Source organism: Solanum tuberosum, unplaced genomic scaffold (genome assembly GCF_000226075.1).
Source record: "Solanum tuberosum cultivar DM 1-3 516 R44 unplaced genomic scaffold, SolTub_3.0 scf00039, whole genome shotgun sequence".
Taxonomy (NCBI): domain Eukaryota; kingdom Viridiplantae; phylum Streptophyta; class Magnoliopsida; order Solanales; family Solanaceae; genus Solanum; species Solanum tuberosum.
The window spans coordinates 429,694-457,625 of record NW_006238968.1 but is presented as its reverse complement, the minus strand read 5'-3'; the positions used below and the strand labels follow the sequence as shown (position 1 = coordinate 457,625).

At 31.5% G+C, this 27,932-nt stretch overlaps 2 protein-coding genes and 1 non-coding gene across 3 annotated transcripts; 2 read left to right on the top strand and 1 right to left on the bottom strand.

Moving 5' to 3' along the window:
- Window positions 1-11,170: 11,170 nt before the first annotated feature.
- On the top strand, window positions 11,171-12,199 carry LOC107059842 (uncharacterized). Its single transcript, XM_015306881.1, has one exon. The coding sequence runs from the start codon at window positions 11,171-11,173 to the stop codon at window positions 12,197-12,199; it is 1,029 nt and encodes a 342-aa protein (XP_015162367.1).
- A 3,581-nt stretch (window positions 12,200-15,780) lies between these two features.
- On the bottom strand, window positions 15,781-20,262 carry LOC102579504 (uncharacterized). Its single transcript, XM_006343196.2, has 2 exons — window positions 18,883-20,262; window positions 15,781-16,168 (listed from the first exon to the last, which is right to left on the bottom strand). The coding sequence occupies exons 1-2, from the start codon at window positions 19,162-19,164 to the stop codon at window positions 15,998-16,000; spliced, it is 453 nt and encodes a 150-aa protein (XP_006343258.1). The 5' UTR covers window positions 19,165-20,262; the 3' UTR covers window positions 15,781-15,997.
- A 7,585-nt stretch (window positions 20,263-27,847) lies between these two features.
- Window positions 27,848-27,932, top strand: TRNAM-CAU (transfer RNA methionine (anticodon CAU)). Its single transcript is given in 2 exon segments — window positions 27,848-27,885; window positions 27,897-27,932. It is a non-coding gene; the product is annotated as a tRNA-Met (tRNA).

The following is a 27,932-nucleotide window of genomic DNA, read 5'->3' as shown; positions in this document are numbered from 1 at the left end:
GCATAGAACTGGGCAGGGGAATATTTTTATTGTATAATTATAAGTGTATAGGACGAATATATATGTATTTGCATGTGTATATACAATTTTCTCTCGTTTTATACAAACAGAAACACAATTTATACAATTATGTTGTATAAAGCGAGAGAGGCGAGCACAGAGGGAGTGAGCGAGAGAGGAGAGTGGCAAGCGAGAGTTTGAGGGAGAGAGGCGTTGGCAAACAGTTTGCTACAAGACACAATTAAATTAAAGTGTGGTTATACCATTTAATTTGAATTATTAGTTTGTCATTATGTATAATTTTTCCAAAATAGTATTTACATTAGATCGGGCCCAAAAGTGACCCGATCCAAGAACAAAATGCTGAAATTAGAACAAACAGACAACATTCAAAGTTGTCTTCTCCATTTGACCGTCCAAGACCAACTACAACAGCAAAAAAAAAAAAACTGGAAATCTGAAAATGAGATTCAGCTAGTTCTAAAGCTCATATTATTTGGCGCTTCGAATTCAGCTAAGTTTCTTCAAACTCTCCTCATCCTCATCCTTTTCTCATTCATCTAGATCGATGGGTTGAGCTTACAAGAAGCTAATACCACCATCACATATACATAAATGAGAATCAGATCAGTATATACTAATTTCGACAACTTTGTTTTAAGTTATCACTCTAATCAGCCAGACGCCAATCAACACAACAGGAGTCGAGGTAAACTTGCGCGGAATTTGGATTCTATCTCACCAGGTGATAAATCTAAGACCCCTCGAAATAACTTCATTCAAGCTTTCCTTTACTGTTGTTCATCAATTAGCATCCGTTTTGACTTGGGAAACCTTGATGTGCCTGAACACATTAATCAGTATACATTACTTTTTCTCAATTCTTCTAATATTAGGTAGTCCTAATTTGTCCATATTTAGTATACATCTTCCTTTTGCTGGTAACTGGTCTGCTGTATTGAAATTAATTTCTCTTGCAAAATCAAAAGCTAGATTAGTTAAAAAATCAGCTAGAGTATTGCCCTCCCTAAGAGAGTGCACTACTCTTACTGTTAAAACTCTTAGAAGAGACTGAATCGAGTTGATCACAAATCAGTCTCCAAGATGATCTGTTGGTACTTCATTTTATGACAATATTCAAGACATTCCTTAATAATTATTGCTTCCACCTTCACACTAGTAACTTCTTGAATTCGTCTCCCTTTAGCCACCACCAAATCCCATGTATGGTCTCTTATACAGAAAGCAATCGAGCTTAGTCCAGGATTTCCCCTAGATGCCCCATCAGTATTACATTTTAATCATCTGAAATCGGGAGGACACCAACTGACCACTTTTGACAAGTATTCCACCTTATAATCTTGTAACAAATCGACTAATTCTGACCACCTTTTCCCCTCAGTCTCCATTTTCCACCTTATTTTTATAAATCTGCCCAAAATAGTATCAATTTCCCATATCATTTTTTCGAGGTGATATTTGCCACCATGAAGCACCGTGTTCCTTCTTTTCCATATACCCCATAACATAACAAACGGAACAATCTGATAAACTACCATTGATCTACTATTTCCTTCCTGCTCTTTCCACAACCGTATACTTTGTTTTAAGTTCAATCTATTATCTATCAACCCAGCAACATTACAATAATGACTCCACACATTCTCTGCAATTTCTCCTTTCAAGAACAAATGTTCAATGCTTTCTCACAATGGGACTTGGCAACATCCACAATCTTGAGAGATTTGTGCATTCCAAGTATTCATAACTGTTGCAACTAGAATTTTACCCAACCAAATCCTCCAGCTCAGAAAGGAAATTTTAAACGGCAGACCTCTTACCCAAATACTTTGTAGATCATTATTCACTGGATGTTCTTGTCTCAACATATCCCAACAACTTTTTATTGAAAATTTCCCATTACTGGTTTTTGTCCACCAAGGGAAGTCCCCAATATTCTCCCATTGTACATGCATCGTCTTTTTTTCTACATGATCCATAACATACTGAGGCAACATCTCTTACATTACTTCCAAGTTCCAACCATCTTTATTTAAAAAATTAGATATGTCTCTTAAAGGATGGCAAGATACAACCTCTGATGGATTTTTGAATAAAGGCCCCAAATTGGTCCAGTTATCATACCATATCGTAGATGTACCTCCTTTAGGTTCCCACCACAAGTTTTGTTCCACTTTTTCCCTTTGAATTAACATACATTTCCATTGTTGAGACCCTCCTCTCCATTGTACTAAAGTTGGGATCTGTTTTTTACAATATTTATTCCAAAGAAAGTTAGACCACAAAGAAGTTTGTGTTCTAATTAAATTTCCACCACAGACCAAAGACCTAAACCTTAAACCACCTTCATGCTTAGGCATACATACTTTATTCCAGGATGCCCAATGTTTGCTTCTTTCTGCATCCTTAGAGTTCCAGAAAAATCTTGCCAACAATCTGTGAATTTCTTTAAAGACACACTGAGGAGGGATAATGGCTGATAGAGTATATATGAGTATACTCTGTAGAACACTATTGATAAGTACCTATTTTCCTCCAAAGGACAACATCCTCCCCTTCCAACCTTGAATCTTGCTTCAAACTCTGTCAATCAGCTCAACAAAATGCTCCTTTCTTTTCCTCGAATGAGACACAGGACACCCCAGATATTTGAAAGGAAACACACCCTTAGCCATGCTAGTGATATCACCTACCTTCTCTGTAATAGCCCTAGAAGTATTTTGATGCGTATAGAAGAAACTTTTTTCCTTTTTCACCTTCTGTCCTGATTGAGATTCATACTGTTGTAATACCTGCATAACTTTCCTCAACGGATATTCATTAGATGAGGCAAATATAATGGTGTCATCAGCATAGGCAAGATGATTCAAATTAGTACTCCACATTGGCAAGCCATACCCAACAAATAAATCATCCTCAAATAGATGATTTAATGCTCTAGACAACACCTCTATAGTCAGGATAAAGAGAGCTGGTGATAAATGATCTCCTTGTTTCACTCCCCTAGTAGAATGAAAGAACCCAAAATTATGTCCATTAAGCAGAATAGAGTAATAGTTATTAGCAATCAATCTTCATACCACATCTATTACCATATTAGAGAACCCCATCTTTTTTAACACTTTTATCATGAAAAACCAAGAAACTCTATCATAAGCTTTAGCCATATCTAACTTTATTATCACATTAGAAGGTTTTCCTCTCTTGCCAATATTTGAAACAATCTATATCGCTAACAAAATATTTTTTGTTATGTTTCTCCCTTTAACAAAACCTGATTAATTAACAGACACCAATCTAGTCAAGATATCACCCAGTTTATCATGAAGAATTCTAGAGAGAATCTTGTTGATGAAATTACTTAAGCTGATAGGTCTCATATCTAAGAAAGATTGAATATTTTCTTTCTTAGGAATAAGAACTAAATTAGCATGAGTGATAGATTTTGGGAAAGTACTTCCTTGAAAGAAGAATTGAACCATTCTTACTACATCCTGTTTAATAATCTCCCAACAAGATCGATAGAAAATCCCAGAAAGTCCATATGGCCCACATGCACTATCTTTATTTAGAGAAAAACAGTTTTTTCCACTTCAGCTTCTAGTCATTGTCTTCTTTAGTAACCATCTTCGGAAAATGACTTAATAAGGAAAAGTCAGTAGAATCCCTCTCTTGAGTGAACTGTTTTTGATAGAAATTAATAGCCTCCTCAGCAATAGCATCCTTCTGGTTCAGCTAGCATCCTTGTTCATTCATAATCTTACTCACCTTTAATTTAATTCTCCTTCCTTTTACTAGACTATGAAAAAATTTAGTATTTCTATCCCCACTTTCAAACCAGTCATACTCTGCCTTTTGCTGCCAATACATTTCCTCTAACCGAAGATACTTTGTATATTCTGCTTTTGCCCTTTGCATAATAATTCTGTTCTCCTGAGTAGGAGACTCTTCAAAGTGCTGCTCCTTAATTCTAGCAACCTCTTCTCTTATCAGCAACTACTTGAAAATGTCACCAAAGGTTTCTTTACTCTACAGGGAAAGAGCCTTTTTCATTTTTTTACTCTTTCTTTTGAAGTCTAGAAAAGGATTATCAGAATAAATTAAATCTCAATTCTTTTTTACTACATCCAGAAAAGACTTCTGTTCTACCCAGAACTTCAAAAATTTGAATGACTTCCTAACTTTATTAACTTTGTTTTCACAACAAAGTAACAAAGGTGCATGATCTGAGCCAAACCTGGGAAGGTGCTCCACCTCAGACTGAGAAAATAACCTCTGAAATTCTGTATTTTGAAAGATTCTGTTCAGCCTCTCAAATATACAATCTTCTCCAACCCTCCCATTCCACCAAGTAAATGGACTTCCTTAAAAAGAAATCTGTGATAAATCAGAAGACCCAATACATGTTTGAAAATCCTCAACATCTGCCGCAATCACTGGTATACCCCCAATCTTTTCTTCCCCATTAAGCACTGCATTAAAATCGCCTCCAACTATCTAAGGTGTCGTCATACCACAAGATATTGCGTACAAACTATCCCATAAGTCCATTCGTAATTCCTTGTCACATTTTGCATAGACAATTGTGACTGAACTTTATATCCAAACCATGATTATTTAATGTTAATGATATCTGCTGATCTATGTTACTGATGACCGTGGCATTAAAACCATTACTGATAAACATCCATATTTTCCCATTGGTATTATGAAAGACTTCTGTAGCTCTCAATCTCCTTTTGTAACTATTAATATTTCTGACTTGTTGGAAAGGTTCAAGAAGAGCAATGAAGCCAAATTTATAAAAGTTGGTAAGCATCTGAACCCTCTGAAAAGCCCTTTGAGACTTAACAGACCTTATGTTCCAAATAAGAGCTTTAATCATGGTTTGTTTTGGTGAGATCCTGCACTTCTCTTTGGTTGCACTCTAATAGGAAGATTGTTTTCCCCAATTCCCTGCTTCTTCCCTTTTCTAGCATACTTTATAAACTTGAGGATTCTTAGAGATAGATCCCCATCCTCATTTGACTCAACTAGACTAGAATCAACATCACCATTCTCAATTAGACCCTGCTCTCCTCTCACCTCTTCAATATTATGTGAAACGAGTGTAATATCATATTACTATTCTCTACATTTCCTAGCCACAATTGTGTTTCATCAGTTTGCATTACTGTTGGATGTTGAACAGTGTCTATAGCATCCTCCTTGACTTTCTGCTTTTCCTCTACATGTTCCAGTGCTGTCATGTTATCATATGTTCCCATGGGCGGATCTACATGGATCCAAGGGGGTTCATCCGAACCCCCTTCGTTGGAAAATTACATGGTATATATAGGATCAATTTTTTGATTTATATGTATATACCAAGTGATGAACCCCCTGAACATAAGCTAAGGGCTTGGTTTAGTGGTGAAGGGGGTTCAAGAATTCGCAATATAAGTGCTGAGTCGCGGGTTCGACTCCCTGTAACAGCGTTTTTCCCCATATTTTTGAGATTTTATACTATTTTATTAGATATTAAAAAATAAATTTATTTTCCATTTTTATAAAATTAAGTAAAACTTATAACGTTGTTTTCATAATTAAAATTTAAAATACATTCTCTCATACTCATTTTAAGTCAAACGTTAATTTATATTTGATTAAGGAATAAAATAATTATAAGTAAGATTAAACAAATACGAGTAATCATTTAAAATTTATAAATAAATATAATTGTCGCGAACGCGAATTTTATTGCTACAATATGATAGGATTTAGAAGTATTCCTTAGTTAGTTTCAAAAATTAAATAACGTTTATATACAACAATGACAGAGACAAGACCCATATAGTTTTAAAAAATACATTCTCTCATACTTATTTTAATGTTATGTTAAACATATACTTACTCGATTTTATTGTTGTGTTGAGGTAGAGTTGAATATTTTTTAGTTGCTTATATCTGATCCGACCCATTTATATTTGACCCACTCCGCCCACCCCGCTTATATGGATACTAATAGTGTGCTTACTTATCTTTTTGAACCCCCTCGATGGAAATCTTGCATCCGCCACTGTATGGATTATGTCCACTGTATGGTTCAGTTAGTAGATATGCTACCCCTGTAGCTTGCAATTTCCATAGTATTGGGGTAGCATATCTAACCGAACCTTCACTTTCTCCACCTACGATTTCTTAGTTTCCTCATTAACAATCTCCATTTCAACATATGATGGCAACTCAACACATAAATATACTTGCACCTTAATCCTAGCACAACTAGATCTTGTCTTATTTACGGTAGTCGTGTCAATATGAAAAGGTTTTCCCACTGCCTTGGCTAATGAGAATAATGATTCCTTAACAAAAAAAGTGGGTTTTAGATTCGGGAATGGAATCCAAGCCATTGCTTGGGTTGTCTCCTCATCTACCTTAAAATCTTGCATCATAGATTAGAGGTCTCATTTGGTAGGAATATCCATCCTTGGCCATGATACAATAAACACTCTGGGACATAATATTGACAAAAATCCTCAATCAAATCTCATGAGAATATGCCAATTTCGTAATAACCCTATCTTAACATCACCCTTCACGTTGAGTTGTTTTGGTATCTGAATGCGTAGATCTTCCAAATCTGGCAATCCGTATGAAAATTTATCTACTACAGCATAGGTTAAATCCTCAATTATATTCATGCGATCCACCTCTTCTTTTGTCCATTTAACCCTACGGATACCATCAATATAAGTAACATTCTTGATTGGAATAGGTTCAACATTGGGTCTTTTATTCTCAATTGAAGCATTAATATGCAATGGTTTTAACAAATTCGCATATGCACCAAGTTGTGATACAGCTTGATCCTTAGTCAAATCCTGCGGTTCAGTGGAAGATTTAAGTAGTAGTGAAGGAAAGTTTTCTGGGGTAATCATAAGGATGACTGGCCAGCCACAAGAATGGGCTGACCAGTTGCCTGACTGGCCATAACAATGGTGGATAGGATTTAATGAGTAGAGGCTAAAGGCATGAGAGAGAAGACAGAAAATACTTTTCCGTTCTTATATTAAAGTTGATCATCAGGTTTGATAAGATTTTGATATTTCTTAGTCCGGTACAATGAAAATATGGGAAATTGTGTCATAGACTAAGTTTTTAAGCCCTAAAATCAAACTTAGATTTGCGGAATAGACGTTAAAAATTGTTAATATGAATTCCAGCACTTTCGATTTTAAGTTGGAATTGCTAAAACCTAATTTCAAGTTTGAATGATAGTTTGAATCCCCAACTTCAAATCCAAAGGATTGTGCCCTTTAAAGTCGCTTTTAGTAGGTAACATTTTACTTCTAAAAGTTAATTTTTTGTCGAATTCAAGTTAGTTGAATCCTAAAGAGCGCAAAAAACAGACAATAATGACAGGATCTTCGTGAAGAAACATCTTGCCTTCCAAATTTCTCTAACATTTTCAAGAACCATGTTGAATTGATGATCAAATTGCCCAACAAGTAGTGTCTATTGACTATTATCCAAGCAATTGATGATTACGTTTGTGTAATTCTTAACACACATCATTAGGACACAAATGGGCCATTTTTGTAATCCTCTTTCTCAATGTCAATATTTCTATTTGGGCCATAATTGTAATCCTCTTCCTCAATGTTTCTCATTGGGCCATCCACTTCCATTGGCCCAAGAAATTGGAATGGGCTCATGGTTCACTCTAAAGCCTCCTTCCGTAAAAGGACGATAAGACGTGACTACAAAGAGGGAGTTATTCGAATGGTAAAATGTTCTAATTTTTTTTTTATGTGATAGTGATATTGTATCGATTTAATCCAATTTAAATTAAAAAATTAATTAAACTAACTTTTTAAAAAATACTTATTTTGAGAAGAAAGGTGTTAAATTTTTCCGTCAAACATCACCATATAAATTAAGAGAAAATAAATAAAAATCCCATAGACCAAACAAAACTAGTAGGTGACTTATATTAAATGCAAAAGGGACAGGACTGAATGTTAGATGATGAAACTTAATGGACCATGCTGTCTCCTTTAATAAATGAAATCCTCATCATGAATTATTTCCTCAATTGAAGTATAGTCTTGAACCCTAATTTAAGTTGATAATTTTGAAAATAAATAAATATTTATCAGCTACTTTTGAACGAGTTTGTTGCTTCCAAATTTGGTTGTCAGAACTCGGTGTGAAATCAATTCTATTTTCAAATATTTTTTAATAAATACTTAAGGTTTGAAAATAGTGGAGCGTAAATGGAGCTAAGCATTGATTTTTTACTCCACCCCAAGCTCTCTTATCCGTCAATCAACTAATTATAAATTTAAAATGACGAAAGATTAATACTAATGAACGATGTAAAGCTCGAGTAACTCGTAAAAAAAATAAGTTTTGTCCCTGAAAATAACACCTTTTTGGTACATAACTACTTATTAACTTTAAACTTTCCTCATTTTTATCCTTAATAATAATGTTTTTGTAACCATAGAAATATCATCACTTATTTAAAGTCACAAGTTTTAAAAATATAATATTGAAAGTCTTTTTTTTATAAGCAGTTTAAAGGTCTCTATACATAATAAAAATGGAGAGAGTATAAATGAAAGATAACATGTATATGAGAAAGTATAACTAGTCATATTTGAATTGTGGTAGAATGGTCGGAGTCTCTCCACTTTTAACTTTAGATCACAACTTTCAACTCCTAAAAATGAAAAAAATTATGTTAGGAGTGTCACTTTCAAAAATAAATTATGTAATACGTGAATTTAAATTTAATCGAATTTTAACGTGAATAACGAACCTCAAATTAAAAAAAAAAAGTCATTATTATACAAAAGACAAAGCCATGAACTGAAATCATAATTGGTTTGTGTCATGGACCAATCTTTTCATTGAATTGTCATGTGTTTGAGGAAATTCAGAAGCTCATTAATTCATTTGTGAAGTTGTTATTATACTCTGTCACACACCACTCATAGCCAATTGACTCAACAAGCAACCCCCAAGATAAACTTAGACGGATTCAGAATTTGAAGCTCATTTTATTAAAGATCGATCATAAAAATTCAATTCGGTTGATTAATTTAAATTACACCCCCTATGCCTATATAAAGAGAGTGTTTTCTTTCAAGAATTTCTTTATTTTCAGAGCTCAAAACTCATCTCTGATCAGTAATAGAGATAATTAACGAGTTAATAAATTATTTTGTATACGGGTTTAAGATTTTTCTATTGTCTCAAGGAAATTGAAGAATTAAAAAATTAATGAATTTGGAATAGAAACAGTTCATATGTATTTATTTTTTAAAAATCACATTTACAAATATGATTTAAGCCATGTGAAATTTCACCATTTTTTTTTTTACTTTTTAAAAACTTTCAAAATATTAATTATTAAAATATTATAGTTATATAAATTTAGAGATTTAAAAGGATTAGATCAGATCTAATTATATGCATTAGATTAATCCAAGTCAAAGTTTTTAATTTAAAGAATGGAGTTCCCCTATCACTATATTTACAAAATCATAAGGAGAGAGATCTAGTGCCACCAATCACAATTAACACAATATTTATGAAAGCTAGTATTTCATCTGCAAAAGAAAAATAGACTTTCCTTTCTATTTTTCATCCATGGTCCGATATTTGTATTGAGATTCGATTAAAAATGAAGAGGCGCACTTAACAAGATTTTTTCATTTTTAGGTACTCAAACCTGAGACCTCTAATTAAGAATAAAGAAATCTATATTGGTAAAAGAATTAGACTCTAAATAATAACAAAATAATTTTAGTCAACTATTAGAAAATTACTTCTAACTTTATCAAAAAATTAAGATATTTTGGTAGTTGTTATTGTACATATTGTTGTAATCAATATTGTACATATTGTTGTATCACTTCTTGTTGTTATTCTCATTATTCATTGTTTGATATTCGTATTAGGACTAAATAAAATCTACTTTATGAGTTACATGGTCTATTTTTTAGGGCGGCACTTCCAATTATTTTAAAAAATTCGAACTCTAGACCTTTAATTAAGGATGGATGAATCCTAATTATTCCACCACAATACATACAAATCAATTTCATAATTTCACATGTATATGTTCCCTAATCATAAAGCTTACCATTACTAAACCCTAATCATTTCTTAATTTGAAGAGAAAATACAAATTTCCCTAAATGGACACTTAATTTCTTCATTTTTCCCCCATCTCCTATGGTTCTACCCCTACCCCTACCCCTACCCCCATTCCCCAACCCTACGCTTCATTTAAGGTTGAGTTCAATAATACCTTTCAATTTTTTTCATGTTTAATAGATTAAATTTTTTGAAAAATATTTTGTTCAGAAAATAATTCTTTTTAAAAATAAAGAAAATAACTTATCTGGTGAAAGTATAAAAGTAAGTTCTACAAATGACATTTTACATTGATTGAATCGTCTTAAAAAAACTTATTTTTCTAAAATAAAAACAACTCAAAAATATTTTGACATGTCAAATATGAAATAAAATTAGATTCATTTCAAATTAATATTATTTATTCATTTATTAGTTATTTGTTGCCAACCCCATGCAATTAATGCAAATCAATATCATCCCACCTGTCTATACATAATAATAATTAAATTATGTAGATATAATAATAGATACACTTCATTGACTTATCATTCTCATCCATTTCCCTCCATTCACTCCCTCCCAATTCTTTTTCATCTTTCAAGTTTAAAGTTTCAAGCTTCGATTCAACCATCACCAATTCATTATTTCATCAATACTCAAATATGAGTTAGATTGCGGGGTTATGTATCGATCAAATCGAGTCACTCTACCTGAAAAAATATATAATCTCAGAGTTTTCGTCCAAATTTTACTTGTTTTTCTAGTTCAACCAAAAAACTCCTCCACATCTAAATACTTACTCTAATGTGTTAGTCTATGTTACATCACTTTCAAAGCAAAGCATAACTTCGTATCGATAGTATCTTTCGATATTTGATATCCATTTTATCAAAGTCCAATGTTCTTTTCCTAGATTAGAAATTCTTAATCACTTCTTCAAACCTTTTTTATATAAGCTCAAGCAACACTTGCATCGTCAAACTTTTTTCTTCTTTAATTTGTCGATCATCCAAATAAAATGGGTTGTGTTCTTAGTTCTACTAAAAAAACACCGTCAAATTCTAACACCAAATTACAAATCTCAACTACTCATAGATCTCCACCATTAACCCTTCCATTTCTTGAACAAGAAGAAGAAGTCAAAGAAATTCTATCGGAAACTCCAATTATTATCAATAACCCCATAAACCATAGTATTCATGACGAAAATATTAATATTCTCGAAAAAAAATTCTCTATCGAAAAAAATCAGTCCCACAACATTCATGATACTCATGTTTTCAAAATTGCAAGAATTTTCAATCCTAAAGATGAACTCTCCCGGGTCGGGTCGGATGAAAAGGAGATAGCTCGAGAGCCTAGCAAGAGCATCCGGGTCGGGTCAGACCCGAAAGAGATGACCAAAGAACTCAGTAGGAGCATCCGGGTCGGGTCAGATACGAAAGAGACGATCAAAGATCTCGGTAGGCCTATCCGGGTCGGGTCGAATTCAAAAGATATGATCATAGATATCCGGCAGAGGTCTCCAGCAAATTACCGGAACAATACATCTCCAGTCAAAAGATCGGGTAACTTATCCGGGTCGGGTCAGATCCGTAACACATCTCCAGCTAGAAAGTCTGATCATCTATCCGGGTCGGGTCAGGTCCGGAACACATCTCCAGCTAGAAAATTCGATCACCTATCCGGGTCGGGTCAGACCCGGAATAACTCTCCAAGTCGGGTCCGATCAGGAAAGAATATGGGCGGGTTATCGAGAAAAGATAATGGTGAGTGTTCAGGTAGGAGATCAAGGTCACCGGTGATATGTGGAGATCAAATTAGCGGAGGAACGAGGAACAGCATAAGTCGATGCCCGTCTACGAGGAAATCAGGTAGGTCACCGGGAAGGGTGAGATCGGAATTGGGTGACCGGCGCCGGAGTCCGGCGGAAGCTGGAAATGGTAATAGAGAAAATAATAATAATTACAAGAGGTCTTTGACAAGTGGAAATAATGAATCTATTGAAAATCCACTTGTGACCTTAGAATGTTTTATTTTTATTTAAAAAATAAAAATAAAAAAATTAGTTGGAGATTAATAATTCTTGAGAAAAAATTGTACCATAATGTTAGATTGGATATTTAATTAATCTATGTTATTTTTCTTCCTGTTTCATTTTGTTTGGTATTATTCTTATTATTTAGTTTTAAGAAAGACGAATGACACATTTTTATAATTATTTAATGACAAATTTTTGTAATCATATAAATATTAGGTATATTGAAGACCACAAAGTACGTGCATTGCTTTTTTGGAGTTTATGAGTCATAAAATAGAAATTTTAAATTATCTCAATTTTTCATGTATACTCCCTCCATTCCATATTGATTAAAAAGTTGAGACATTTTTTATTTTTCAAATTAACTTAATTGTTCAGTTTTTAAGACTACATTTAAAGTGTTCTTCCAATTTTACCCTTCATTAGTTGGTATTGAAATTAGTGATTAATTAATATTTAGTTATTTTAATCATAAATTTAACAATAACTAATAAGGGTAAAAATGAAAAACGCATTTTTCATTTTTCAAATTAACTTAATTGTTCAGTTTTTAAGACTACATTTAAAGTGTTCTTCCAATTTTACCCTTCATTAGTTGGTATTGAAATTAGTGATTAATTAATATTTAGTTATTTTAATCATAAATTTAACAATAACTAATAAGGGTAAAAATGAAAAACTATGTTCAATTTATGTCTTAATCTACTTTTCTTAAAGGGTGTGAAACATCTCAAAAATTCAATTAATATGGAATGAAGCGAGTATTAGGCTTCATTTGTTTTCATTAAGATTAAGACCTCTGAATCTGAATACACGTCTGAACATTAAGATTTGCATTAAGAGTTAGGTGTCTAGATCTGAATACACATCTGAATATTAAGATGCGGTCTTCAAATTTGAACACTGAATGATTATTGTTTGTTTTCAATATCTGAATGTGCATATGAAATCAAACATTATACTAATAAAATGTTATAAAAAATTCATTTCAACAAAAAATATTACTTTTTGATTAAAAAAATATCATAATCATAAGCATAACATAAACAAAATCACGAATAAAAAGTATTTTATAGGCACAATATAATATCAAAAGTTCAATAAGTTTGATAAATACTAGTTGAAAAATAATAAATAAGGTATCACATTATCAGCACCTAACATATATTTTGGCTAATTAGAAAAACTAAAGAATTCTTATCTTTTTTCCGATAACCTTAATCCAATTCTCTAACTTGTGAACCTCTAACGCCATTCATGTTTTTTTGTAGTGGACACTTTCACAAAATATACTAACACATGTATTGTATAATGACTCTTCCCATCTAAGTCCATCTAATTTTTCCATATATTCTTCAAATGTAGGTGCACTATTTTTTTTAATCGATAACTCCAGAGCAGTAATCATCTTCTCATCAATTGCCAATTCAGACAAATAAGTTTTTTCTCTTTCCCAAAACTTTTTTTTTTACGCTGAAAATGAAGATTGAGATGGATAATTATCAAGAGCTCCATTATTTTTGTCACCAACTAATTCAACAACAATAATATATTAGTGTTATCTCACAAACAGATTTGATGATCAAAGAGTCTCAATAAAATTATTGGCCTAAGATAAAATTCTAATAAGAGACCTCAAATATGTATACATAGTTATAATTTTTAATTATGAATATTATTATTTTCACTCAAAAACCTTGATGAACATCAATACACGAAAAATATTATTGCAACAAGTGTTCTTGACAAACATCAATACACCATAAGAAAATTATTAATATAAAAAAATACTTGTAAAGAGTATGAAAACTTACCAGTTCAAGAGGGAAAAATTGGTGTTTGATTGAGAAAAGAGGAAGAAAGTTTGTAGTTGTGAGAGCAAAAGTCACGCAAGTATCGAGAGAGGCGAAACAGTATTATTTTATAACTTATTAAATAAGTCTGAATGGTGTTAAGACTTTCCTGAAGATCTAATCCGTTGAGGCTTTTTGAAAAAAGAAACAAATGGACTTACTGGGCTGAATTCAGATTCAGACCTAAAAACCAAACACACTTAATGGACTGAATCTGAATGATTAATATTCAGACCTCCATTAAGTGTAAACAAATGAGGCCTTAGTCTATGAATTTTTTGAAATATGTGTGACAAACTTTGTTTGGGTTAAATTTTTTTGTCTCCATTCGTGATGACCTAGTAAATGACGTTGTTTTTCAAGAACATATGTTACTTTTTTTTGAAGTTCATGTATTACAAATAAAATTTTAAGATTATTTAAATTTTTCATGTATATTTACCAATAATTATTTCAAAATATATATGACTAATTCTACTTGAACTAAAAAATTATTAATTTATTCATCATGACCTAATAAATGATCATAAATATTAATTATACATTTCATGTGTGAAGAGTATTACTTTAAAAAAAATATGTGTACGCACAATTAAACATTATCTTATAAAATAAAATGGAAGATATATCTAACAAGGAGATGCATGTGAGATTTAAAGGGAAACTTAATGAGATCGCATTTATATATATTTGATACAGTTTGTGCATTGGGAAAGTTTGACTAATATTGAATAGTTGTGACTTGTCATTGTCAATGTTGCGGTGGAATGAATATTATCTTTTATTTTTAATTAAAAAATTTCAATTTGAGTTTTGAGAGTACAAAATCGAGGCACTTTCTCCTTTAATGAATCTTACTTGGAGTGAATCGATATTAATCAGTTCACAAAATTAAATATTAAATACCATATGGAAATAGAGCAGAGCTAGAAGCACGGATATTGATTAGTCGAATTAATAGATTTTGATCAAGTATTTTTATATTTAAAAAAAACTTATTAAATATATACAAATATTAAATTTAGAATCCAATTATAACACTTCATATCATATTCTAAAATTCAATTGTTAAAATTCTGGTTTTTGTCCCAAGAAAAAAAAAACAAAAAAAAATTATTTATGTGACATTTCATTTTTCGACAGTCAAACAATTTAAGTTTAACAAGAAATTTGCGTATGAAATCTTTAATTTTTCTGAAATAAAATTTATATATTTGTAAACTACATAAAAATACTATTAATCATAATAATTGATAATTCAAAATATATAAAAAAAATTACAATAAAAAAATACACTTGTTTGAATTTTAAAATCCGAACTATGTCATATAAATTGGGACGAAGAGTAGTTGTTACTTGTCAGTTGTCACCATGGGGCAGGTTCACACTATTATGCCACTATGTTCATCTCAACAACCCTCAAATGACCTAATGAAAGAATGAGAAAATTTGGCAAAAGACAAAGTAGAGGCAATTACGATTTCAACAAAACTCAATAATTTTGATCTAAATTTTGTATTTGTGTTAAAAAAATTATTTTACAGATAAATAATCTTATTCTGATCCAATAAGATGTTTTGTCCTAAAATTCATAACTGATAAAATCTTCGATTCGCCTCTGATACTCACTGGTACTTTTGTATGATTGCATAAAATACAATGAAATGGTCAATAATTTTGGGATCCAGTCATAGACAAGAAAAACAATTATAACAACAATTACGGTCGTCGATCTGAAAAAGGTACACAAACTTTTCATTTTATGAAGGTAGAAAACTGTTTCAGAAAAACCCTCAAGCTCAATTAAATAGATAAGAAAAGCTTTGAACAAGTCAATACCTAAATGCTATATGTACATTAAATTAAGGAGCCAAGGGGAGGAACAAAAAACCAAATGGTGAACTCCATCATTTTGGTATTTTGAATGTTTATTGCCTTCAAATTGAGCTAGCTAGGATTGTGCATTTGAGTCCAAGTTCAAGAGACCGGGCAAGGAATTCTGTTGATGGAGAGGCCATGGATTGCGTTCAGGAGGACAGGGTACGGGAGCAGGATTGGCTAGAAAAGTAGGGACATCTTCTCCTGGCATCAACACTGAAACTTCTCGAGCCTTCGTTGACACCTAAAGCCATAATGAAGTTAATAAATCACATTGTTAATAAATCTTTCAAGAAACTAATGAAGTACAAACCAAGCAAGCTAGACTTGATCATGTCATGTAACAGAATTAGTAGTAGTACTGAAGCAACCATCTTTCTAGATTGTAAAACATTGAGTTGATTAGATGTCGAAACAACAGATCATAGCTAGATAAAAATTAGAGGTCATTTTGTTTTATTTAGCACACAAATGTAGGACAATAGTATTGGTAGTTTGACCCCGTCAACAACAACATATCCAATGTGATCCCACAGATGGAGTCTGGAGAGAATAGAGTATATGCAGACCTTACTCCTACCTTTTGTGGTAGAGAAGTTGTTTTCAGTAGACCCTCGGCTCAAGAAAGACATTAGGCTGAACCCGTTAACAAGTTTTATATATATATACTTTTTTTTTCCTCTACACCTAGTACAAATACACAACGCAAAGGAAATCCAATCAAACCCCGTTCACCGTTCACCATATACTGCCTCTGCCATATCTTCAGAATTGGTACATGGTATATGACTGATGACACTTTGTTTCCCCCTCCTCTAAGGGCATTGGTTTAGTATTAAGAGTGCATCTCATGATGTGTGAGTTAAGGGCACATCACGAGTTTCAATCAGACTAATTAAAGCATACTACTTGAGTAGGGAAGGATAAAGGGATGAATACTGAGAAATGTGCTAGTTATGCCAGAATAAGGATCTTATTCTTCCATCATATCCCATCTATAGCCAAGTTTGTATTGATTCCAAGGATTTGTACGTTTTTCGAGACAAACTTTCCTCTATCTAAGTCAGGTAATACTCCACATCCTTATAACAACAAACCATAACTTCTCTCATTGTATCCTCAAGATGCGCGACATGCACTTTCTGATGAATGTGGTCATTTTCAATCTTATCTAGTCTTGAATGACTGCAAATCCATGTTAGATTCCGCATTTTTCGCAATACTAATCTTATGGAAATGATATTGGGAGACCGGGGAAGAATCCAATAGTTATTATTGGTAGCTCTAGGGTGCAGTCGAAACCTGTAGCCTGTAGGCGGTAGAAACACAATCAGAGACAACACTGGTGATTACTCAAATAGTTCACACAAACAACCACCGGGGTTCATGTAACCACAACAGACATCCTGGATGGTCAGGAAAAACTTTGGAAGCAAGAGATAAATTGAACTATGTGAAGAATACACCTAAGAAAAACTGCAGTTTGAGAAGACTCATCTGTTTACTTATATGTGTGGTGTAAAGCAGAAAATGAAACAAGAGATCGATCATATCGGGTGAGGGCATTCTTCCATTGCAGAGCTTAAAGAAGGGGACTCTTTCGATAGAGCTAAAGCAGCCATTCATTAATCCACCCTCGACATACTAAGTAAAGCATTCCCGTATAAAAGAAAGGCTACTGACTTGGCTGATTCAACAATGGAAAAAGGCATCCGTTCAAATTGCTCTCATTTCTATATTGAAACCAAGAGAAACAAACGTCGTTGGAGCCTTCCACTCTATCTGTTCCTTTTTCATTATCATAAACGTTCCTAGATTGTTGTTTTACTATGAAGATATGGAAGAGAGACTGTCTGTGCAAACTCGACATTTAAGCAACAAAGACTAATTAATATCATGTTTACACTGATCGGATTTTAAAAAGTCCTTCACCCCTTATCTTCTCATCTATATTATTTATCTTCTGATCAGATTAACTGCCTTCTTTCAAGCCCTACTTGAAAGGCTTGCTTTCTTTATTAAGAGTCCTTTAAGAAGCTAAGCTTCTTGAGATAGTAAGATCCACTTTAACTTCATATATACCTCTAAGTGTTCGTGAGTCATGACTATCCGATGATAGTCACTTCACCTTCCTTTTAGGCTGAAAAGGAATGCAAACTCGACATTTAAGCCGAATCCCTTGAGTGCTTAGGCGGTGCATAGCAGCCGGTTCTAATTGCATTCACCAAGATAGTCTTGCTCACTCGACGAAACAAAAAGTTTCAGCAATGTTGAACTTCTTGAAGTTAGTAAATTGCAGTTTTTTTTAATGTAAGATACTGCTGCAGAACTACTTTGTTACTACTTACTACTTAGCTTCAGTGTCCTGATTGTGTTTAGATTAGCTGTGTTATAGATACTAGAAAAGCCCTGACTCAGGGGCAAAGCTAGAGCTTCGCCTACAGGTTCGGTAAAACCTTGTATCCCACAAATGGGGTCTAGGTTTGGTTGAGTGTATGCAAATCTTACTCTTACCTTGAGAGGTAGATAGGTTGTTTCTGATAGACCCCAGCTCAAGGAAAAGCAATTCAAAGCAGTTCGGAAAAAGATCATGACACAGTTCGGAAAAAGCAATATGAAAAAAAGGAGCATCAACTACAACAAAATATGCTACGATAACCGAGGTACAAGAAACAACAAGAGTAATACTACGACTAACTAAATTTCTATTCCTACCTTTCTGCATTTGTATTTAAAAATCGATTCAATGTATAAACAATTTATCAAGAAACCAATATTCTTCATTTTCTAGAATCCAAAAATCATAAACTCGAAATCCTAACTCCGCCTTTGAGCTAACTGTGATTATTTACTTGTTGATTAACAATTACAAGGACACAGATACAACATATATATTAATTACCAATTACCCTCATAAAACAACTTTTTAGACCAAAAATTCAAGCTAAAGACACTTACTTTAGGTGTTTGATGACCAAGTTTTCCATAGAAGCTCATCTGAGACTCAATGTCACCAAGATTCCGGCCACGGGACGTCGATAAAGCTGGTGAATTGGGCCTGAGAAACCTCTCAAAAATAGCCATGACAAGGAACATAGAAATAAGAATGGCAGTGGCAACAAAACCAAAAGAAACAGCGTTAACAGAATTGTCAAAATGTGTCCAATGATCATCTTTTGTTATGTACATTGGTGATCCACTTGGTGATGGTGGCCAACCCCACCCGTCCACTTCTCCCATTCTTCTGTTATACCAAAATCAAGAACACCAAAAAAGGTCAAAAACCAATCAAAATCATGTCTTTTTTCACTCTTGTTTTTTTTCAAGAATTTGGGAAGACAGTAAAGGTATTACAATTGCCAAAACAAGAACTAAAAATGTTAAATAGCAACCAAGATCATGTCTTTTTTGGTGGAAGCCTTATACTTATCTCGGATTGTCAATTGGACCCTTCTACTACACGAAGCTTCAACCAGACACTTAAACTCGAACAAAATAGGAAGACGGTTGATGGTAATTTTATGAGCTTTTCAAGATTTTGACACCATTTATAACCCAGAACTTAAAATGTCAAAAACAAACCAAAATCATGTCTCTTTTTTATTTCAAGAAACCAAGAAATTGGGAAGATAGTTATGGTATTATAAGTACCAAACCAAGAACTAAAATTGTCAAATAACAAACGAAGATCAAGTCTTTTTAACTCTTCTTTTTTCAAGAAATTGGGAAGATAGTTATGGTATGATAATTACCAAACCAAAAACTAAAAATGTTCAAAAAAAACAACCAAGACCAAGTCTTTTTAACTTCGTTTTTCAAGAAAACAATAAATTGAGAGGAAATTGTGGTAGGTTTATGAGCTTTTCAAAATCCAAAAAATGAAGCTCTAAAAGAGTAAAAAAAACCAACAAAAAATATATCCTCTTTTTTTCCAAGAACTTGGGAAGACACTTGATGGTAGTTTTATAATCTTTTCAAGATTTTGACACCATTTAACCAAGAACTTAAAATGTCAACCAAAAAAGAAAAACACAACCAAGATCATGTCTTTTTAACTCTTTTCTGTTTTTCAAGAAACTCAAGACATTGGAAACACTAGTTTTATGAGCTTTTCAAGATTTTGACACCATTATATAAAAGGAACAAAGTACTAGACACTAGTCAAGACATGAAGGAGAAAGAAAAGAAGGAAAAAAAAAACATGAGGGGTTGGGTTTTTTTTCACTTTATAGACAGAGGTGACATGAATTTTCTTGAAAAAGAAAAAGAGAACTTTGGGATTTGAAAGCAGAGAAATTTGAGCTGAAATTAGCTTAACCCTGTGAAGACTCTGGTGCACTGCAGCAGCCAAGTCTCAAGATTGTCTTTTTCCTTAGCTCTTTTATAGTACTAATATATACTCCTATTTTTGTTTTGATAAAGTTGAACAAGCAAATTTACGGGTCTTACGTGCTCTAATATAAATTAATTTGAGTGTTTCTCTTGTGAATTGACACAAAGAACGTCATGTAGGATGCGTGTGTGTAATTGTTCAACTTTATATAAGTTTAAGTATCTACTTGTGTATATCTAAATTGAAGGACATACATGTCAGCTTAGGCCAAGTTAAATAAAGGGCTTGTGTATAAATCATGTCAAAAAATAGTGATTACTATGACGTTATCCTATAACGTCGAGGTATTACGATTTTCATGCCACCTCAACTTAGTGTACGAATGAAGGGCAAGAGTGTACCACGCAAGCTCTATATTTTTCGCCAGCTTTACCTCTAGTAACCCATTGAAGAAGCCACATTGGAATTACTTTTGCATACCAAAATTGAACGACGTAGATGCCAGCTTAAATCAAGTTAAAGAGGTCGTTTATAAATTATGCCAAAGAAAAGATAGTGATTACTTTGACGTTAACCTATAACATCAAAGATATTACGATTTTCATGTCACCTCAACTTCGTGGATGAATGAAGGGCAAAAGTGTACCACACACGCTCTATGCTTTTAGCTAGCTTTACCTCTAGTAACCCATTGAACAAGCCACATTGGAATTACTTTTTTCTTTTTATCTTTGCAAATTGCAAATGATAGGAACACAAGTGATGGCACATTGGCATGGGGCCAATGGGCCCTTAGAATAGGGCCCATTAGTTCACTTTTTTCAAATCAAAGTTCATCACACATGGCCCAGCCAAATAACACTTGTGCTTTTGTCTAACTTTGAATAGCCTCCTCTTCTTGGTCACTATTTTTGCAAATTAATTTGAAAAGACTTGAATTTTTCAAAATGAACTAAGTATATAATTCTAAAAACTTCTTTTTGACAATCTAGATCTATTATCATTTAAAAAAACACAGTCCAAATTAAATTAAATTTTCTTAAATCTATTTATACAACGTAATTTTTAAATATAAGAGTATTAGTTCATCCCCTTGTACAATGGCGGATCACCACAAGATGGATCGAAAAAGGAGATAACAAAAAGAAAACTATGAAAATTACACTCACACTTATTATATGAAGAAAAAAAATCTTATAAATATCACTATACTGTAACTTTTTAACCTTATCTATAAAGAGAGGCTCATACAAACGTAAAAATCTATTTACATCGAGTATTTTTATTAAATTATACTATATAGTGGAGTATGTATACATACATAAAATATATATTTATTAATTTGATATAAATATTCAATTTATTCGGAAAAATATAAGTGAGCTGTTTTTTTTTTCCTTCTTATTATTATCTATACATACATTTATTTTAGAGAAAAAGACATGTTAGTGGTCCCTTATATATTGTGCAATCAAAAAGCTAAACTTTGGTTCCCTTACGTATACACCTTTCAATAAATTCTTCCTTAAAAAATACTCCCTCCGTATTAAATTATTTATCATATGTTTTTGTATTTTTTTTCAAAAACTTAATCAAGATTATTTTTATTTTTTGTTTGAAAATATAATTTTATTTATCAAATATTTATTCTACTAAAGTATTTGTATTTTTCAACCACAATTACTGCTAGAAAGAAATATTTAATTCTATCTTAAACTTTTGAAATGATAAATAATTTAAAAATCACAAAGATAAATTGAAATGAATGAAGTAATCGTAGAAAAAAAATAGGCAGTAGTAAACTGTGGATTTACAAAAAAAAAAAATCAAAAACCAAAATCTCTCTCACTGGTCCCACAAGCCACTTGATGACACGTGTCAATAAATGTCCTCCAGCTCATCATTATCCACGTGGCATGAGTTGGTTTTATCTGGCTTAACATATTACTCAAATTAATAAATAATACATGCATTTTAAATTAAATAGTATGCTTGTCGTTTGGTTGGTTGCATTACTATAACGACATTTGAACTATTTTTTCAATTCACAAAAAAGTATTTAATAAATTATTCATAAAGGGATTGAGACTTAAAAGAGATGATGTAGTCCAATCAATTTTGGTTTGAATGTATGTAAATTGTATCTTTACTTCGTGACGATAGAGAGGTTATTTTTGAAAGATCTTTGATTCAAGTGCATTAAATCAACATATATAGTTTTGAAAAAGAACAATAATAAAATAATGTGATCTGAAACACAATAGATGAACAGATATCAAAAATAAGAAACTATATGAATAAGGCTAATATTGCGACAAACATTGTGCTCCACACCCTAACCATGCCTAATTCTATTGAAATGCGAGACAACGCTTAATACCCTACTAACCTTCTACTCTAATTTGTAATCTTCATACTCTTCAGCTATCTAAGATTGTATTCTCAATTTACGTCATGTCTTATTTTATCGACTCTCTCCAATATTATTCTGGTTCACCATTATCTCTCTTCTCACGCCTACTATATGCAACCTTTTACACCTTAATTAATTATTAAATAATTACTATAAACAAGGTAAATAATACTCCTTATGTTTCATATTAGCTGATCATTTTCTTTTTTTACACGCATATTAAGAAATCATAAATAAGAAGATAATTTTATTAATTCACCCCTAGAAACTTCTTGAATTTTTTACAAACAAATGTGAATACTTTCAAAAAGAATTAATTGAAAGAATAATATAAAAAATTAATTAAATTAATCCTTTCTTGATTTAGTAAAATAGACAATTAGTGTGAAACAACTATTTTTATTATAATAATCAACTAATATGAAACAAAGAAACTGCGACGTAATTTAAATTAGATTACATTAATTCAATATTTTAAATAAAAAATTTAGATATTCAAAAAGTATAAATTCCATTTTTTTGCATATCAACATGATGAAAAAATATATCGTAAAACATTAATTAAAATTATTATCGTTTGACACTAAACAAGAAAATTATGACAATTAAAAATGGATCGAGTAATATATATATGTCATCTCTTACCCTACTACCCGACATGTCATCTTATTGTCGGATTTCCCAGGTTTAAGGGACACACAAATCTCAACATATCGACGGCTACAATTACTTACAGTACTTTTTGTCGTACGATCTCCATCGTTAGATCATCTTGGTCCACGAGTCAATTCAACGACACAATTTAGTCAAAAATAATTAAAAAAACACAAACGCGCATGCAAAATGAACAGTCAACTACGCACGTGAGATCGCGTGCGTTGCGTGTGAAATTCAATGGTTTTTTTAAGGTTTTCGTCTATACGTGTAAATACACTTATTATGTGCATGATTATAGTGGTGGATATCCTTTCATCGTCCGTTTCTATTTACGTTTTGTCTTTACTAAAAATATATATTTTTTATTTTAATTGGTCTATTATATTAAAAATAATTATCTAATAATACTTATTCAGTTTGAAAAATCAAGAGATAACATACCTCTTAGTTGAAATTCTAGTTTTGTTGCTAAGCATGAATATAGTGTATTCTACTATAAAGATGAGCAGGGAGGATCTATATGTTTGTGTGGGGGTGCCACGACACCCAGCGATCTCGGTTAAAACTTTCTATATATATGTGTATATGTATAAGAAATTGTTATAGATTAAATTTGCCACCCATTGAATAAAATGGTGATAGGTGCCGTTGGCAAATGGAACGGAATTCCACACCCGCAATGCGGATTCGATTCTCGCTCTCAACATTATTATTATTTGGATTGCTCTTCTATGAACTGAAAAGGCTTCTCAGCTCTTTCTTTCCATTTTTTTTTGTCTTTTTTATTCATTGGTTCTTTTTTTTTTTTCTTTTTTTGTAATTAGTTCTTAATTTTTTTAATTTTTTGTTTCACTAAATATTGATATTTTGATATGAGTATTACGTGTGTATTCTTTATTAATTAATGAGTATTGTATTATGAACATCACATAAATATTACTACGAATATATTTAAATTGTATTTTTTTTAAACATAAGTTTTAAAAAATGATGAATATTATTATGTTAGAGTTCTTTTAATTTTAAGGTTCTTCCGATCTTCACGTTCTTGATAAGTAAGATGGTTGGGTTGAAACAATTTTTTATCCTTTCTCTACTATATATATGCAACAACTCATAAAGACAATGAAATATGAATATATTAAGTTAACACTGTTAGATGGTTTATACAAATTCGATTTTAATGTGGAAAATCTTTTTTTTTCCTGAGAATAAGGCCTCTAATTCCAAAAAAATAAATTGAATTGTTTAGTTATCTCTAATCTTAGAATGTCTAAAAGAAAATACTACTAACATGCATGTTTAATCAATTTATTTTATAAAAATAAAAAAAAAAGATAAATAACCCAAATTGTAACCAAAATTAAAGGAATCGACCCCGTTTATCTTACTTGGGCGATATGGCACCCACGACCTCCAAATCCTAGATCCGCCTCTGAAGATGAGTATTATATATGTTTGAATATACTTATTATGTACGTCAACTCGTCAATAGCGGACACATAAGAATTTTTTTAAAATGTAAAAAAGTAGATACATATACTAGCCAAAAGATATTCAATATCTAGTGTATATATAAAGAAATAATTTTAATCATGTAGGAAGAATATAATTAAGATCTTTAAGTTATCTAATATAATTCTAAATACAAGAAAATAGTATCAATTATTTTGATGTTAAAAACGTCACCTAAAATAAAAGATGGAAGTGATTGCTACTCATTCAGACCATATCCAACCCACATCTATTTTACTCTTCATTCTTTATATTTGGAGAGTAAAATAGAGAATTGGCACTCAAACCCACCTCTATATCACTCTCAATTCTTCATATTTAGAAAGGTGAATAGTAGTTCTCCAAATTTGGAGAACTACAATTTCGCACTCTCTATTTTACTTTTTGTAATATTTTATTATTATTTCTATTACTTTCTAATTAACATATTATTTTACATATAATGTCATTAATTAAATATCTAATATTCATAATTCTTTTTAAATGTAATATAATATTTTTAAAAACATATTATTTAATATATACTACTTTCATCCCGAATTAATAGTATTTAATTTTTCTATTTTTCGTCAATAATATAATTTAATTTTTATTATTAATTTTCACTATAAAGAATACACAAATTAAAATGATAGGATTAAAATTTTTATTTAAAAATACAATACATAATATGATAATTTAAATACAAGATAACAATACAATACATAACATAATAATTTAAATACAAGATAAAATACAATACATAACATAATAATTAATTCTCGATGAAACAAAAATCATGCCGAAAAGATGTTGAACGTGCATTCGGAGTTTTGCAATTATGCAGGACCGTCGCGTTTTTGGAGAAAGAAAGTGCTACATGATATAATGACTACATGTATTATACTTCACAACATGATAATTGAGGATGGACATGATCTTAATGCACTAGTTCAAGATGTCGTAGAGGCTCCAACTCCAACGACAAAAATGGTGGTAGATGAAAATCTCCAATTTGAACTATTTTTAGCTACACATAAAAAAAATTAAGGCAAAAATGTTCATTTTGAACTCCGTAATGCATTTAGGGAGCAACGTAATAATTTCAAAATTTGAGTGTTTATGTAATGTTTATGTACTTGTATTTCACTTGTATTTCACTTTTATTTGAATTTAACCATTAATTTGTACATCATATAATATTTTCTTGCAATTTGTGTTATTTAAAAATTTAGAATAAAATATAATTTTATATTAAATAAAAAAATTGAAAAAATAAAATTTTATATCACATGAAAATTATACTCCCTCTGTCCCAATTTATGTGGCACTTTTCGTTTTTCGAGAGTCAAACTGTTTAAGTTTGACCGGGAATTTGCGCATGAAATCTTCAATTTTTTTGAAATGAAATTTATATATTTGTAAAACTACGTAAAAAGTACTATAAGTTACAATAATTAAAAATTTAAAAATGTTTAAAAGATCTATGAAAAATTTACGGTCAAAGATAGACTTGTTTGAATCTCGATATTCGAAAAGTGCCACATAAAATGGGATGGAGGGAGTATAAAGTAATTATTGGGAAAAAGAATTAAAGGATTTATATTATGAAATAAGAAGATAAGAATGAAATAGAAATAATAATATCATATTGAGGAGGGAGAAAAAGATTCATTTTTAGAGAGTAAAATAGAGAATTGAGTTGGAGTTGGTTATCTGAAAAAATAGAGAACTTCATATTTGGAGAGTAAAATAGAGTATAGGGTTGGAGATGCCCTTCATGATTCATGTGAAGTTTAAAATCCACTCTTTAATCAATTACTCTTTTTTCGGACTTTTTTTTTATGTTCTAAATAGAATTTTATCATTTTAAAAAATATTTTAAATTATGTTTTCCTTGAATAAGAAATCTATCGAGAATAATTTTTTTATCTTTCAAAACAGAAATAAAGTTGATGTATGTAAAAATTATATTAAATATATTTATTGTGGACCTAATGGCTCGTGTGAGACTCTTCATGAGCTATAATTAGTAATTGAAGGTTTCACGTGGTGGAGGCTAAGATGAAAGAGCAAAAGTCTCTTCTTTTAATGATTAAATATAATTGTTTTTGACTATTTTTGAATTTAATATGTTAGTTTTATTCATGTAGTAAGTATATGTTAGTCGGAAAAAAAAGAGAGTATATGTTAGTCGAAGTATAATAGAAGAAGCTGCAAAGCAAAATTATTGTAAACCTTTTTTTTTTCCCTTGATGTTCGGTATTTGACTAAATTCGGATTTTACTAATAAAAGTCGTGATTTTGTATATAGAAAGGTTTGAACCGAGACTTATGATTAAGAAAAAAAAAAATTTATCAATTCATCACAATTTTTATTGGTGACAAAATTTGACCTAAATATTTATATTATTTATGTTCTGGTTAGATCTTAGACATCAGATAGAAAATATTAATTTTATTGGGTTTAATTTATACTATGAATACTCCCTTCATTTAAATTTGTTTGTAATACTTTTCTTCTTAATCTGTTTTGCTTTTTTAAATTTATTATTCCAACTTTTCACATGAAATATTTAAGACCATAAAAAACCATGTGCTCTAATTAATATCACTTAATGCAGAGGCGTATCTAGAGGGGGTGCTGTGGGGTCACGTGAACCCATGCTCCCCTCTCTAGATTATACTCCCTCCGTCCCTTTTTAGTTGTCCACTTTAGAAATGGCACACAGATTAAGGCAACAATGATTAGCACAGTGAAGTTACAATTTTACCCTTATGACAACTTTTCACTTCAAAATTACAACCACTTATTTGAATTCAAGTGAAATAAATTGGAGGGAAACAACATACACTTTTACAATTTTCAAGAAGTGTAAATAAGGGTATAATAGGAAAAAATTTGTTGTCCTTTCTTGATTTGTCAAAATGGACAACTAAATAGGGACAACCAAAAAAGGAAATATGGACAAGTAAATAGGGACGGAGGGAGTATATTCCTCTTAGGAGAGATTAATCATCACCAAGGGGTGGTGGCGCAGTTGGCTAGCGCGTAGGTCTCATAGCTTCTGAGTAATCCTGAGGTCGAGAGTTCGAGCCTCTCTCACCCCA